A 16080-nucleotide genomic window follows, 5' to 3' on the forward strand; every position below is an offset into this window, starting at 1 on the left:
ATGGTTGAGTATCCATATTCGATTCTGTAGATAAGTAATGCCTGGACCGCCGTTTTTAGGTCCGAGGTATCAAGGAAAGGTTTAAGTTTCCTCAGTTAGCTCAGGTGAAACCTGGCAGTTTTAGCCATCATATATTCAGGTTGCTGTGTAGAATTATTTTGAGATATTTAGCAGATTCCACTACGGTCAGTGTGCAGTTTAGTGCGGTGATCAAATTAGTCCATCTCTGGATGTCAGTGTTCCTTTTAGGGGGGAAATTAGAAGGAACTCCATTTTTTGTGCATTTAGTTTGAGCTGGTTGCAGGAGAGCCATTGAAATGTCAGCTTTAGGGCCACATTCAAAGAGTAGATCTCCTCTAGAGATGAGATTTTGATGAAGATCTGGGTATCATCGGCATACATGTGGAAGGAGATGTTGGCGGTACGTAGTAATTCAGCTAACAGTTCAAGGTAGAGATTGTGGAAAGAGTTGATTCTTTGGGGACTCAGATCGTTATCAGATTACTGTTGACTAAGAATCTCTGGGTACGGTTCCGGAGGAAGGATCTAAACCATTCGAGAATGGTTCCCCTTACTCCCATCCTGAATTTGAGGTGTTCAAGTAGTTTCTCGTGGTTGACTGTGTCGAATGCTGAGGATAAATCCAGTAGAATTAGGAGACATGTTTTGCCTTGGTCAAGGGCTTGGAGAACATCATCCACAATTTGGAGAATAGTAGTTTCTGTGCTGTGCCCAGGCCTGAACCCGGATTGGAATTAGTCTAGCAGATTAAAGTTGGTGATATGTTGGCTCAGTTGAAGTTCCACACATTTCTCCAGAGCTTTCGCTAGAAGTAGGATATGGGTGGTGGAATTAAGTTCTTTTCCTAGGGAGGTAATTTTGGCTGTAAAGAAGAAGGAAAACTCCTCACAGGTTATTAGTGATTTTCAGGTTTCTTTGGAAGTTTTAGCCAGTTTGTTAAGATTGGTGTTTGACCATTTTAAAGAGCTTACAAGGTCTGTTCTTAGTGTTTTCCAGTTCTGATCTAAAGAACTCTTTTTTTTTTATTTGAGGATGTTCCTGTTGTAAGCATTTCTGGTCAGTCGGAGAAGTTTTAGTTGGGAGGCTGAGGGGTGCTGTCTCCAGGTTCTTTCTGTTATGCTGCGGGCCGACTCGTGACCCGCGGCACCACCTGTTTTCTCTTCGCCGGCCGTGGTGCAGCCCGCTACACCCCTCCCTCCTCTTAGGGGGCGCCGCAGTACAGCATCATGGACCTCTGTGAACATTTTAAAGGTGTCGTGGGTAGCACCTGCGATGCCTGTTGGTTTTCAGGCATGCCGCATACTTGCACGGCAGCCCATCTGCTTCCCAAGGCACCTTGGGACATTACACTCACCTGGTGGGGGCGTCTGGTGACCCCCCTTCCTTGGGGGCCATATTGTTGCTCTCCTCTTCACCTTGCTCCCAGAAGGCAATACGGGAGAGTTACTTACCTTCCTAACATGGCGATCTTTATGTAATGTACTTCACTCTTTTCCCTATCCAGGATGGTGTCACCTCTCCTGCCTGTTTTGTCACTTCCGGTATGTCACTTCCTGTTCATGTATGTCACTTCCTGTTTTTTATGTATTTAAGGGATCAGAACCTTTCCATACTTGCGTTGCAACACTCCTTGTTCCTGCTGGTGTGTCCTCACTCCTGTTGGTTCCTTCGGGTGTGTCCTCGCTCCTGCTGGTTCCGTGGCTCTTCTTTTGGTGATTCCCTCCTTCCATTGGTGCTTATTTCCCCTTTGCACCTTCTGCTCCAGCTTGTCTTCCAGTCTTCACTGGTTCTTTTTTGGGATCCTGGTCTTCCAGTATTTTCTGGCTTCTTGTCTTCTCCTTCATTCCTGGAGTCTCATCATCAGAGTTTTTTTCCCTCTGGGGGTTTCCTCTCAGGACTCCTTCTGGAGGGCACTGGCTGCTTAGGCTTTCATTGTCCGTAGCACAGTGGCTACCGGAAGGGGTTGCCCCATCTCGGCCAAACCAGAACTTACAAGAACCGAAGACGAGAACCGTTCCAACTCCTCCAGACTGGTAAGAAAGACCCTAAACTTGACAGATTGCAACGCCCAAAAACCGGCATGGATACTTCACGGTCCTCTCGTACTGAAGGGTCGGTAGAACCAGCACAGGCATTAGTGCAGACGGTTCAACAACAAGCCCAAGAACTACCACAGCTATGAGAAGAAATCTTAGCTTTATGTCACATGCTGATAACCAAGACATCCAATGTACCTATGTTGTCTGCCACTACTCATTGTTACTCTGGAGATCCCAACAAGCTGAATTTTTTTTGTCTTGTCTTGTCTGGCCCTGTCCTTGAATGGGCAACACCCTTGGTAACCCCAGAAGACCCACAACTTTGTAATGATGCGTCTTTTCTTGAGTTATTTAAACGGATGTTTGAAAGACCTGGGTTGGAGACATCAGCGGAAGAAGCCTTGTGTGACATCCAACAAGGAATTCAGGCCGTCTTGCAGTACATCACATGTTTCAGGCAATTGGTGGCAGAAACCACTTGGGTGGAACGAACACTGGTAACCCTTTTTCGCAGAGGGCTGTGAGAAGAAATCAAAGATGAGATGGTGCATTCTCCTCGTGCTGAGACTATGACTGAGTTAATGGACTTAACATTATAAGTTCAACATTGTCTCATTGAACGTCGATTGGAGAGACGAAAGTCATGATTCCAGCAACATACCGGAGTAACCCGACCTAATGTTCGTACAACAGAAACCCCTGTGTCCAATACACACCCTTCCACAGGAGAAGAACCTATTCAGATATGCTTAACTAGGGGACCCCTGTCTGTGCCCGAATGTAAACACAAAAGAAAACAAGGACTGTGTCTGTATTGTGGCGCCTCAGGGCACATGATTTGCAGTTGTCCCACTCGTCCTCCTAGGCAGTTGGAAAATGCCAAATCCCGTCCTCTGTGAGAAGAGAGAGGACGGGATGGTCTGGAATCCCTTCGATCTGTACCTCAAATGAAACTTTCACATCTCTCTTCTGCCTATGCTTGTTAGACTGCCAGATGGAGCAGAAGAGAAGATACTAGCATTGTTGGATAGTGGTGCCGGCGGGATGTACTCGGATGAAGCGCGGGCTAAGGAGAGTTGAATTTATCGTGTCCCTAATGAGACCCGGAACAAGTCCATACTGTGGACGGAACTCCTCTAATTTCCGGTCCAGTCAAAGACATAACACAGTTATTTCAACTGTCTTTTGATCTGATCGCCTCCCTGTTAGACTTGGCATCTTTTGCGTGTTTCTCCTGAGTTTTTGCTTACTGACCTCCCGGTTTTGACTGGAGTAGTGTTTCTGCGCACTTTTCTCACTGCTGATCGGTGGTAAAGTGCAAGTGCTCCTGTGGTAAATTGTATTATGGATTGGTGTTTCCATGACTGGATATTTGATTTACTTGTTAGTCCCTAGTAAAGTACACTGAGTGTGCCAGGGCCTGTAAATCAAATGCTCCTAGTGGGCCTGCAGCACTGATTGTGCCACCCACGTGAGTAGCCCTGAGAATGTAACTCAGACCCGCCATTGCGGAGTCTGCGCGCAGTTTGTAACTGCCATGTGAACTTGGCCAGTGCACACACTTGTCAGTCCCTCACCTTCCCTTTTCTTACATGTCAGCCACACATAAGGTAGGCCCAAGGTACCCCTGTGGGCCATGTGCAGTGTATGTGAAAGGTAGGATGTGCCCTGGTGTGTGTGGCATGTCATGATTTTGAATTACGGCCAATTTTGTTTTTCGCTATTTGCAGGCTACCTGTTCCCCATAGGACAGAATGGGGAGTTTGTTTATAACATCTTATAAACATAAGTGGCCCGGGGAATTAGGTAGGAAAATACATTTTAGCATGCCTGAACTCACAATCTAAAGATGCATCTTTTAGTGAAGGTGATTTTTACATTCTGTGTTTGAAAAATACCACTTTTAGAAAGTAGATATTTTCGTGTGCCTCTGTTGGAATGTGGATTGCCTGCTTGGGTTTTGGATGACAGAACACTGGGGAGCAGGAGTGGCTCCAGATAGTCTAGGTGGGTCAAGAAAGGGCTGGATAGACCTGGGCTGCAATTGGGGAAGGAGATTTCCTTGGATCTCAAAGGGCCTGGTCTGCCTCTGACCATGCCGTCTCCACCTCCTGCCAGGAAGTCACACCAGAGAAGGCAAAGCTGGTTCTGGCTGGGCACAGACACTCTCTGCCTAAGAGATCAAAGGATTTTGAGAGATAAATACTGGGGCCCAGACCCCTGAGCTTTAGAACTCTTCTGACCAAGAAGATTGCCAAGAAGAAGAAGAAGCTGAGGAGGAACTACCACTTTGCTGTGTGCTTTGCTGTGTTGGCCTACAGTGGCTGCTTCTGTCTTGGGCAGTGAAAGGACTGGCCTGAATTTTCTGCAATCTATTTTGTGAGTTTCTCCAAGGGCTTGAGGTAGAGCTTGCCTCCTGTTCAAGAAGTCTCAGAAACAGCAAAGGCTTCAAGCTCTTCTGCACCATCACTGGGGAACTGTGTGTTTGTGCTGCAACAGAAGAAAAGCCACCCAACAACATCTAGGTCGCCTCTGCCGACTCCGTGTCCTGATGGTAGTGCAGAGGGCAACGCCGCAACGCAATCCTGCTCTCACCAGCGACGCCTGCTGTTGCCGCCGCTGCTCGCACCATAACCTGTGAGCCCACACTCCGCACCGCCTTGCTTCACGACGACGCCATGGTATCCCCGACGACGCTACTCCATCCCGAAATCAATGCCGCTGCTTGCACCGTAGTTTGAAGGCACCGCTCGTAACGTTACACGACACACTGTTTTCATCCCACACCGCAGCCTTGGTCTACTGACTCTGGCGCCATCGACTCAAGTTCGTCGGCCGACGACAGCACTTCAGCAACGACGACACCGCTGCTTGCACTGCAACCTGTCAGCACCGCGATGAGCACCGCCTTCACTTCACACCGCGACCCTGGTCTCGCCGCCGACGCCATCTGACGCCGTCACCGAGCTCCTGCTCGCACCACAACCTGAGGGCACCGCATGCCGCACCACTGCACTTTGCACCGCAGCACCTGACGCCTGCCGACACCAGAGCTCCACACTTTAACAGAGGAGTTTGATTTGCAACTTATGTGACTTCGAAGGCCCGACGACTCCTGCACTGACGTCCGGAACCGACGCCTGCGGACGCAGTGCTTTCGGAAGCTCAACAAGAGGTCTTCAACGCCCTGCATTTCTAAAAAGTACTGTTTGCGGGTCTTCCCGACACTGTAGCTGGCCTGCGGCACAGCGGTCAGCCAGAACTGTTTGGATTTGTTTGCTCACAACACCAAGATAGCCCTGGACGGAACTATCGACATCAAATAACTGTTTTTCAAGTATATTTTGATAACCGAAGATTTTTAAGTACTGTATTGTGGATTTTTATCGGTTTTGGTCTAGTCTTAAGTATATAAAAATATTGTAGATTTTTCTAAACTGGTGTGGTGTCCTTTGGTAGTGCTTACACTGTATTACTGTTGGTTATGTGCAAATGCTTGACACACGGCTTCTAAGATAAGCCTGACTGCTCGTGCCAAGCTACCAAGGGGGGTGAGCAGGTGTTATTTTAGGAGTGTAACTCCCTTATCCTGGCTAGAGTGGTGGTTTCTGCCTGGCTTTGGCACATGCCCTAGCCTACCAAAAATCCAATTTCTAACACTCTTCCAGCCACATCATGAACTTAGTTATATCTTGGCTAATCAGACATAACCCGTATATCAACTGGGAGACAAGAACCATTTCTCTATCATCTCATTTCTGCAACAATTCTGTTACCCCACGAAGAATACTGTTCTCCTAAGGTAATGTCTATGATAAGAAAGGAAGCCTGTACCTCTGTACCTCTGTACCCAAGGCGTACCAAGTCACTACCATACACACGCTGACATCTTTCAGAAGCCTATGAATGCGACATTACCTCATAGGGCGTTTGACTGTGCCATTCCATTGGAACATGGGGCAACAGTACCCTTCGGAAGCCTATATTCTCTCACTGAATCCGAGAAAGAAACTCTCAGACAATACCTTGACGAAAATCTCCAGAGTGGCATTATCATTCGATCCTCGTGGGGAGCTGATGGGGGAAGCCGTCTGAACGACAAGCTCCGCGCCTAAGCCCGCAATTATCCTGTTAAAATAAGATATCGAGCCCCCCAATGCCACCAAAGGATGGGGGAACAGGTCACGCACGCCTGAGCGGGTGCTGAAAGTTGGGGCAGGCGAAATCGTGACTGTTTCTCGCCCGCTACTTGGAGGTCGGCAGAGAACGACGACGAGCACAAGATGGCGGCCACAAGATAAAATCGAAACTCCAGAGATCGGAGTTTGCGGCGGCCGCCGCTTCCCGGCGCAAGCTACGAGCGGAGACTGAGTGAATGGCGTGGGCGACCTGGGAACCCCCGATCGCCGGGAGGAGACAGAGGAGAGAAGTGGAGTGCGCCTATATGGTGGGCGACAGGAGGTCGGGCCGACGATCACCTGCGGTGGGGCCATGAGCTGGGCAGAGCTGCGGTAGAGGAGATCGCGACACCACCGAACGCAGAGTGCATTTCCCGCCGGGACTGAAGACGGAGCCGGTCCCCCGAGCTGAGCGGGAGACCTAGCCTAGCGCCAGTGAGCGGGGTGTGGCAAAGCCCAGGTCCACGGGCTGCGGAGGGGGGCGCATGATCCTGGGACTGCTGTGATTAGCGAACTGGGGCAAAGAGGAGAACCAAGCACAAATGGTGGAGCCCCAGGAGATATCACTAGGGGGTTGCGGTTGGAGGAGAAATGCCGTTGCCCAGATCGCGGATGATTTGTGAGGGCCGTGAGGAGGGCCTCAGATTCAGAAGCGGACGGAGCAGCGGTAGGCCCAAAGCGGCGATAAAGCAGTGCGAGTAGCTCCCCAGGAGAGGGGCGCTGAGGGAAGTTGTGCTCGACGTTGGTGGCTGATTGAGCTGGGAATCGGGGGCCGCGGTGTCCAGAGCGGCAGACTGAAAGACCCTGCTTGAGAGGAAACAGGGAAGAGGCTTGACCCGGTTTGGTCTGAGAGAAACTGAGCCCCCGGTCATTTGCTCTGATGGACAGATCCTGGAGGAAACATCTTTGAGGCGACTATAGGCCGACAGAACCCGAACATGTGCTTGGACTGGAAAGGCAATCGAGGCTCTGGAGGTGACTGGCTTTGCAGGGCTATGGCAGGTTGTAGCACACACACGTCGGGGATTGGCGCCAGTACAGCAGGGGAAAGCCTCGTGGCTGATCTTCAATCTCGGAGTGAGTTGAGAGGGATCGCTTGATGATGGCCACATAGCTTTGAACAGGCTGCGAGGAGTGGCTGGAACTGCTGCTGACGCTCCTCACCATGGGGAAACTGAAGGGGAAGACGGACGGGGCTCAACCATTGTAAGACAGCGAATCCCCTGGACAGGTGGAGCTAGATGGACCTGGGGCGCCGCAGGACCTCAACCTGCAACACCACTTCGACAAAATCCTGTCAGCGATAGCGGACTCTCGCACTGCTCTTCAACAAGACATAGCGCAGGTCGCCACGGGTTTGGGACTTCTGCGGGCGGACCATGTCAAATTGGTGGACAGAGTAAAATTGGTGGAGGGAGCGATTCAGGTAGTCGAGCCAGCGCAGAAGGAACTGAAGGCCGCGATGTCTAATACTTTGGATAGTATTGGGGTGCTGGAGAGGCGGGCCGAAGATGCCGAAGGTAGGAACCGACGGAACAACATCCGTATAGTGGGTCTTCCGGAAAAAGCGGAGGGACCGGACATGGTACAATATCTCGAGACCTGGCTGAAGTCAGTAGTAGCGCCGGAAGGTCTATCTTCTTTCTATACTCTAGAACGAGTGCACAGAGTACCGGCCAGGCTACCTCCACAGGGACGACCCCCACGGCCGGTGGTAGCCCGACTGCTGCACTTTTGGGACAGAGACCTGCTGCTCCAGAGGGCAGGCACAGATGGACCTTATCATGTCGGGAACAGTAAGGTCAACCTGTTCCCGGACTATACCTTTGAAACCCAGCAACGTCGGTGTAGGAGAGTGGGGTCTGCAATCCCATGGCCACCCCAGATTTTTGCTTTTTGCTTCACTGGTTTACGACTTTCCCTGGCTGTGGGACTGCTAATCAGACCCACAGCCTAGCTATTCTCTCTCTAAATTGACAAGCATGTACCTTAGGTGCATTTACCAATTGGTACTGGGCCACCTTATCAGTCCCTGTACAGTATACCTTAGGTATCCAGGGCATAGGTGTACCCAGGGCCTACCAGGGGCTGCAGCATGTATTATGCCACCCCTGGCTGGCCACCCAAATCTGACACAACTGGCTGCACGATAGCTGGGGCAAGGTGGTGTAAACACCCTTTGCTTTAGATATAGTATTCCTATATCTAACACTAAAATGGACACATATATTCCTATCAGTCACTCCTATGGCAGGCCTTATCAATCCTGAAGGCAGAGGGCTTGGATTTATGTGAGATGGTGCTCTGGCATGAGCTGAGCCCATTTGCAGCTTGCGGAACCAAGTCCTAATAGCTGTTCCATGATAACGCTATACCATATACTCTTAAGTGCATTATAATCCTCGCGGTTAAATGCTAACTTTGGCATAGCATTATCAAAACATGTCGAGTAAGGTGTCATACGAATTGGAATACTAACCCCTCGCCAATTCTGGCGATGGGGTTAGCATTCCACCCTTATAGAGGGACACGACATGTATGTAACTGTAAACCCCGGTTAAAGTTAACTCGAGCCTCAGCATCACAAAGTGGATGCTGCCACCACAGACACAAGTCTGACCTCCTGCTGCTGGGAGTCCTTCCAGCGAGGGTGGCTTGGACAAAGGGTTTCCTGCCTTGGGAGGTGCTAGCTCCACCCCAGACAGGATTTTGTGTATTAGGTAGGGCCAGGCTGAAAGGAATGAGACATGCCTGGGGCACACAAGGTGCCCTGTGCATACACCGGTTCCAACCAGTTGCTGGGGCACTCCAGCCCAGCTCTGGCGGAAAACTGGACAAAGGAAATGGGGGGTAGCCACCCCCCTTCCTGGTCCCACCCAGGGGAGGGACCTAGTCGTAGTGCAGCCCCCTTTAGCCGGCTAAAGGTAGGAGCTGGTCCCATTCCAAGTTAGATTAATCTTGACAACCTTCCACGAAGAAACTCTTGACCTTCGACCTCCTGATCCATCAGAAGACTGAAGAATCTCCCCTATGGTCAGGGAGGGACCATCCTGCTTCGCAGGCACCATCAAGCTCCTGTGCGGTTTGCTGTAAAGTCCTTCCAGCCCGGAATCCGACTACCCAGCTCGACAAGACCCGGACCTCCAGACCTCTCTGACCTCTACCCACATCCACAGCACAGCTGGGACCCGTGGGTGCGACGAGCAACATGGAGACGGCCATCTTGAAGAAACCTGCACAGCGCTTCCTGCACGACCCCTGAGGGTTCCTCAAGTGAGTGCATTGGGGACTGAGAAGCCCCACACCGACGCAGCTCCTGCACCAAAGACCAGCCCCCCAGCATCCCCGTGATCTGCGTGGGGCCCTTTTGCCTGGTTGCTGCAGTTCCTGTTGTCTGGTCACTTGCCGGCTGGCTTGTGCCCTCTGAGACGACGACCCGAAGAATTCGACTCTGCTAGTCTGGTCCCCCAGACTGGCCCTTGCTTCCTTGTAAAAGAGGGGCACCCCGGACCCTCCTGGTCCGCACCAGACGCCATCTTTGTTCCACCGCGTGGCTTGCATTAGCCAAGGCCTGTTGTCCAGATCGACGATCCGACACCGCCAACAGCAGCAGACTACGTGGGACAGCTCGTGCCTCCAGCCTGGTCATGAAGAACAGCCCCTGGTCCGCGCAGCTACAGAGAGAAGCGACCCTTCCTTCACCTGAACGCGGCGAAAGCTCCTGGTTCCCTCCTGGTTCCAGCACCGTCACTGGCTAGTGACCAAGACTCTGTCCCCTTCCTTTTCAGGACTTCCTTCTTCCTAGTTCCATCCTTGGAACCACCGGACTCCTCCATCTGGCTGCCTGCCAGCAACTTCTTGTTTCAGGCATCACCGAGATCAACGCAGCAAACCCGACACTACTTCAGCCCTATGCACCCGCAGCCTGTGGGTTAGGTAACTAAAGCTTCTAGGTCCTGAAGTCTGTGTTCACTCTCCTAGTGTCCAGGTCCACTGTTGTTTTCCCTCCATCCAGCCGGGTTCGTCCGGAATCCGTAACTTTGTAAACTGTTGCATCCATAGACGTTGGTACGCATCCCGCGTGAGAGTTCCCACTCTGCACGTGAGTCCCGTGGGCCTTCTGCTCCTTACTTACCTAGTTTGTAGCGTAGTCCCAGCGATCCTCCAGCCTCTGGATCTCCTTACAGTACTTTCTTTTCTCGCATTCCATTGTATTGAGTATATGGTTTGTCGTGCCCCTAAGGCACACGTGTAAATATTGTGCGAACTCGTATTTCCTTTTTAGTATTGTCATGTGCTTAGCCCTCTGATCTCATAAAGAGTTCAGAGGTGTTGTTATTAATAAATAGACTGTTTATTTTCATAACAACCTGTGTGGTGTCCTTTCATTTGGTATTCAAGGGGTTATACTATGGTAAAACAGCTGGCTTCACATGCCAAAAGAGATTAGCCTAAAAGACTGCTTTTGTCCACGCTACTAGGATAGCTGGTCTATACGGTTGACCTTACAACCAATCACCATAAGGGTTGTTTGGACTGATACAAGGTGATCACTAGAATTAGTGAACATCATATATCAGGCAAACTTCTCACATTGGTGTGCAGCGGGTGGAATTTGAGCTTGCTGTTGTTTTACCACGTATAATCTTGAAAATATCATTTGAAAAATCACATAGGTACCTAGGTACATATAACAAGATTAGAAATACTCTGAGTTCTACTGAACCAGCTGTTGTAGTGTAACAGGGCTTAGCACACCCTGACTACAACTCTTAGCAAGGGATCAGTAGGTAAACCCATAGTGTAGGTAGGTGCATCACTTACACCACACTAGAAGCATGTCTACCCATGGAGAGTCTTCAGAGACTCCCCTTGTGGTTGTTGACCCTCCACAGGTCACTTCCAGATATGCAGCCCTTAGCTTCCAGGAGATGAGACAATTGTGTACCTCCAGGAAACTAAAACAGGGTTCTAACCCTACCACTCCTTTTCTGTTAGGTCTCTTAGAGGCATATGATGCTAGAAGAGCTTCTCAGACAGATGGGAGCATGCCAGCCTTAGAAGGGACCCGTGGTGATCCTGACCTCCCTGACCCTAAGGAGGTAGAGGAGGAGGAGGATGAAGAGGTTCTTTCTGGGGATGAGGCAGACAATGGTCCTGAGCTAGTCAGCAGACTTACTAGGGCCAACTTAGACCTACATAGGGAAGGATCTGGGGGACCCCCAGTACTGACCCTAAGCAGGCCTAACTTTGGAGTTAGAAGAGATAGGTCTCATTCTAGGGACTCCAATAGATCTGTGCACTTTCATGCCTCTGCTCAGATGAAAATGACTTCTCCCCAGAGGAGAATGACTTCCCCTCAGAGAAGAGAACATGAAGCAAGGATGAAACAGGCTAATCTGAGGATTCAGAGGGAAGAACTTGCCCTTGCGAAGGAGAAGCTTGCCTTTGCTAGAGAGCAACAGTTAAGTGGGGTAGTCCCCACTGGTGGCAGCAATATCCCTAAGGATAAAGACAGGAGCTTTGATACTAGACACCTGAGTAAAATAGTGCCCCCCTTTAAACAAGGGGATGACATCCACAAACGGATGACTGCTTTGGAGAGGGCCTGCACTGTCCAGTGCATCCCCCAGAGTCAGTGGGCAGCTATATTGTGGCTCTCCTTTGAAGGTAAAGGTAGAGATAAGCTCCTCACTACTAGAGCTGAGGATGCTAACAATTACCAAGTCTTGAAGAATACACTGATTGATGGGTTTGGCTTAACCACTGAGCAGTACAGGTTGCTGTTCAGAGACACCCAGAAAATTCAGTCTCAAGATTGGGCTGACTTTGTTGATTGTGCCACTAAGGCTTTTAAAGGCTGGTTACTGGGAAGTAAAGTTACTGATTACACAGGATTGTATAATCTAATTATGAGAGAACAAATCTTAAGTAATTGGTTTGAAAAATGCACCTGCCACTTTTCAAAGGTTGGTGAACCAAGTTCTCACTGGGTTGGATGACTTTTGTGCAGCATATCTAGATGATATTGCTGTCTTTAGCTCCACCTGGGAGGATCACCTGATCCACCTGAGGAAAGTTTTAGAGGCCCTGCAAAAGGCAGGCCTCACTATCAAGGCTACTAAGTGCCAGATAGGGCAGAGTCAAGTTGTATACTTGGGCCACCTTGTAGGTGGAGGCCAAGTTCAACCTCTGGAGAGCAAGATGCAGGCCATAAAGGACTGGGCTCCTCCAACCACCCAGACACAGGTCAGAGCTTTCTTGGGCCTGTCTGGTTATTACAGGAAATTTGTCAGAAATTATGGAACGATTGTGACTCCACTTAATGACCTGACAAGTAAGAAAATGCCAAAGAAAGTTCAGTGGACAGTTAGCTGTCAGAAGGCATTCGATGACCTAAAGCAGGCCATGTGCACTGCACCTATTCTCAAGAGTCCAGACTACTCCAAATCTTTCATTGTCCAAACAGATGCTTCTGAGTTGGGTGTGGGAGCTGTTCTATCTCAGCTGAATATTGATGGTCATGACCAGCCTATTGCTTTTAGTAGAAGGCTGACCCCTAGAGAGAAACGTTGGTCAGCTATTGAGAGGGAGGCCTTTGCTGTGGTTTGGGCCCTGAAGAAGTTGAGGCCATACTTGTTTGGTACTCACTTCAAGATTCAGACTGACCATAAGCCCCTCTTATGGCTAAATCAAATGAAGGGTGAAAACCCCAAACTTCTTAGGTGGTCCATTTCCCTACAGGGGATGGACTTTACAGTGGAGCACCGCCCAGGGACTGACCATGGTAATGCAGATGGTCTCTCCAGGTACTTCCACTTAGAACAGGAAGACTCACCTGGTCAAGGTTAGTTTAATGTCCCTATGTTTTGGGGGGGGGGGGTTATGTAGGAGAGTGGGGTCTGCAATCCCATGGCCACCCCAGATTTTTGCTTTTTGCTTCACTGGTTTACGACTTTCCCTGGCTGTGGGCCTGCTAATCAGACCCACAGCCTAGCTGTTCTCTCTCTAAATTGACAAGCATGTACCTTAGGTGCATTTACCAATTGGTACTGGGCCACCTTATCAGTCCCTGTACAGTATACCTTAGGTATCCAGGGCATAGGTGTACCCAGGGCCTACCAGGGGCTGAAGCATGTATTATGCCACCCCTGGCTGGCCACCCAAATCTGACACAACTGGCTGCACGACAGCTGGGGCAAGGTGGTGTAAACACCCTTTGCTTTAGATATAGTATTCCTATATCTAACCCTAAAATGGACACATATATTCCTATCAGTCACTCCTATGGCAGGCCTTATCAATCCTGAAGGCAGAGGGCTTGGATTTATGTGAGATGGTACTCTGGCATGAGCTGAGCCCATTTGCAGCTTGCGGAACCAAGTCCTAATAGCTGTTCCATGATAACGCTATACCATATACTCTTAAGTGCATTATAATCCTCGCGGTTAAATGCTAACTTTGGCATGGCATTATCAAAACATGTCGAGTAAGGTGTCATACGAATTGGAATACTAACCCCGCGCCAATTCTGGCGACGGGGTTAGCATTCCACCCTTATAGAGGGACACGAAATGTATGTAACTGTAAACCCCGGTTAAAGTTAACTCGAGCCTCAGCATCACAAAATGGATGCTGCCACCACAGACACAAGTCTGACCTCCTGCTGCTGGGAGTCCTTCCAGCGAGGGTGGCTTGGACAAAGGGTTTCCTGCCTTGGGAGGTGCTAGCACCACCCCAGACAGGATTTTGTGTATTAGGTAGGGCCAGGCTGAAAGGAATGAGACATGCCTGGGGCACACAAGGTGCCCTGTGCATACACCGGTTCCAACCAGTTGCTGGGGCACTCCAGCCCCAGCTCTGGCGGGAAACGGGACAAAGGAAAGGGGGGGTAGCCACCCCCCTTCCTGGTCCCACCCAGGGGAGGGACCTAGTCGTAGTGCAGCCCCCTTTAGCCGGATAAAGGTAGGAGCTGGTCCCATTCCAAGTTAGATTAATCTTGACAACCTTCCACGAAGAAACGCTTGACCTTCGACCTCCTGATCCATCAGAAGACTGAAGAATCTCCCCTATGCTCCAGACAACAACAAGAGAGAAAGGGTTCGAGTAGACACTCCTATACCCCGTAGCTCATTTTATTAAACAACTGAGGAGTGACTTTAGAAAATATTAATGTGACCGAGCTAGTTTCTAGCTTCATAGAAATTATAACACCCCCATAAACCAGCAGTGCCTTTTTGGAAAAAGGATATTCTTTTATAAAAGGACCCTCACTCACCACTAGTTGGTGACATGCTTCATCATTGGGTCCCCGCTGGGGTGGCCGAATGCCTCCCCAGCGTGCTACAACGCCTGTATTACAGCGGAGCTGGATGTGTTGAGTGCAACAGTGCTCTAAGTGAGTTGTGATTTTAACTGTGAGTGCAGTTAAAAAATACTAGGTTGGACCCAAAAAAACTTTAATGTAGGTCAACCCGTATTATTAAAAACAGTGAAGTTGGACCAGCAAGGTTCTAATTTAGGAAAACCTGTGTCCAATGGTCAATGGTCAACATGTTTCTGCTGTTCTATATGCGTATTCGCTCAGCATTCGTCAGGACCTAGAAAGTGATAAATAAGGCCACCGGTGGTGTGTGCTCGCTAAGGCACACCCTCCCGTGAGGCTCTATATGTGAAAAATTAGAACAATATTATGTTTAACTCACGGTTTTAATCCGTGGCGGCTCACTGAATTCACAGGAGCGAAAAAAACCTATGGAGAAATGGGAGGACAAAACACCATCACATATAATGACATACATACACATACAAACATTAGTTCTACTTGTATTGCATTATGCTTGTTGCCAGAAGTTTGATGTTTCGTTGCATATAAACTCCAATGTTTTTGGAGGGGTAAGTAATATCTCTTAGTGATATTTCCAGGGCTAGACCAGTACTATGTTAACTGGTTCCAGTAATGTTACATTGAACACGGGCAGTATATAGCAATCACGATTTATGTCAGCTGAACTGCCTATTCTAAAAACAAGTAAAGCTACGAATTTAAGAAAATCCATCTAGAAATAGGCTATCAGTAGCAGATCACGAACCAAAGGTCCATGATCGTTAAGGAAAGAAAGCAGGCACACTCACGTAATGATCAGGAGTTAATTACTCCATGGGAACTGACGGCGCGGGAAACCTTCACGCGATGTCAGATCTGTAGTAAGGAAGAGGTGTGGCGCCGCGGCCAGGGCGACTGACGCTGGAATCTGGGGATCACGGTTCGATCCCCGGCTCCGGCGGCAGGTTAGCCCAGCACCATGTGACTCTGGGCAATAGCTTGCTTAATCTTCCCGACGGCCCCCAGCGCCTAGAGACCCTTACGGGTGATTGTGCGCTATACAAATGTGGATTATTATAAGGACAAATTAATTATGCCATTAGTTTCTTACCTCGCCATGGAATCTCTTGAACCACTCGGTTTAAGCAACCGGCCGGCATTCACTTACTCAGATCACCGCGACTCCCCGCCTGGCACCTACACTCACGGCTGCCGTCAGCCCGGAAGTGATTTGTCAGTGGCTGGGGTCGCGTATTTCTGTTGGCTGACGCCCCGATCACGTGCTCTTCAATCTGACAGATTTTAAAGAGGCAGTGACTTGGTAGTTACCGTCAGACCAGGGTTCGAATCCCCAACGGGGAACCAAATCGTTAGTTAGTATTTTTACAATTATAATATAAGCAGTAAGGTTAATAATGTCATGTACTGCTTAAATGAATTATTAAAGGTAGAGGAACCCATACTGGAGTGATCAGTTGCTCATCATTTTTCCCATAATGATCAAAGGGCAGTGATT

General features: G+C 49.5%; 1 protein-coding gene across 3 annotated transcripts in view; it reads right to left on the minus strand.

The window, feature by feature from the left end:
- The window catches only part of POLE2 (DNA polymerase epsilon 2, accessory subunit), a 490721-nt gene extending 474929 nt beyond the window's left edge, over window positions 1-15792 (minus strand). The window contains exon 1 of one of the 3 annotated variants that reach the window (XM_078659706.1): window positions 15676-15792. Coding sequence is in view for 2 of the 3 variants with exons in the window: in XM_078659704.1 (XP_078515830.1) it covers window positions 15676-15724 (49 nt within the window). In the remaining variant the exon portion in view is untranslated. The remainder of the gene's footprint in view (window positions 1-15675) is intronic. The other 2 variants (XM_078659707.1, XM_078659704.1) reach the window with 2 other exon arrangements.
- Window positions 15793-16080: the final 288 nt, after the last annotated feature.

The sequence above is a fragment of the Lissotriton helveticus genome, chromosome 9 (genome assembly GCF_964261635.1).
Source record: "Lissotriton helveticus chromosome 9, aLisHel1.1, whole genome shotgun sequence".
Lineage (NCBI taxonomy): Eukaryota > Metazoa > Chordata > Amphibia > Caudata > Salamandridae > Lissotriton > Lissotriton helveticus.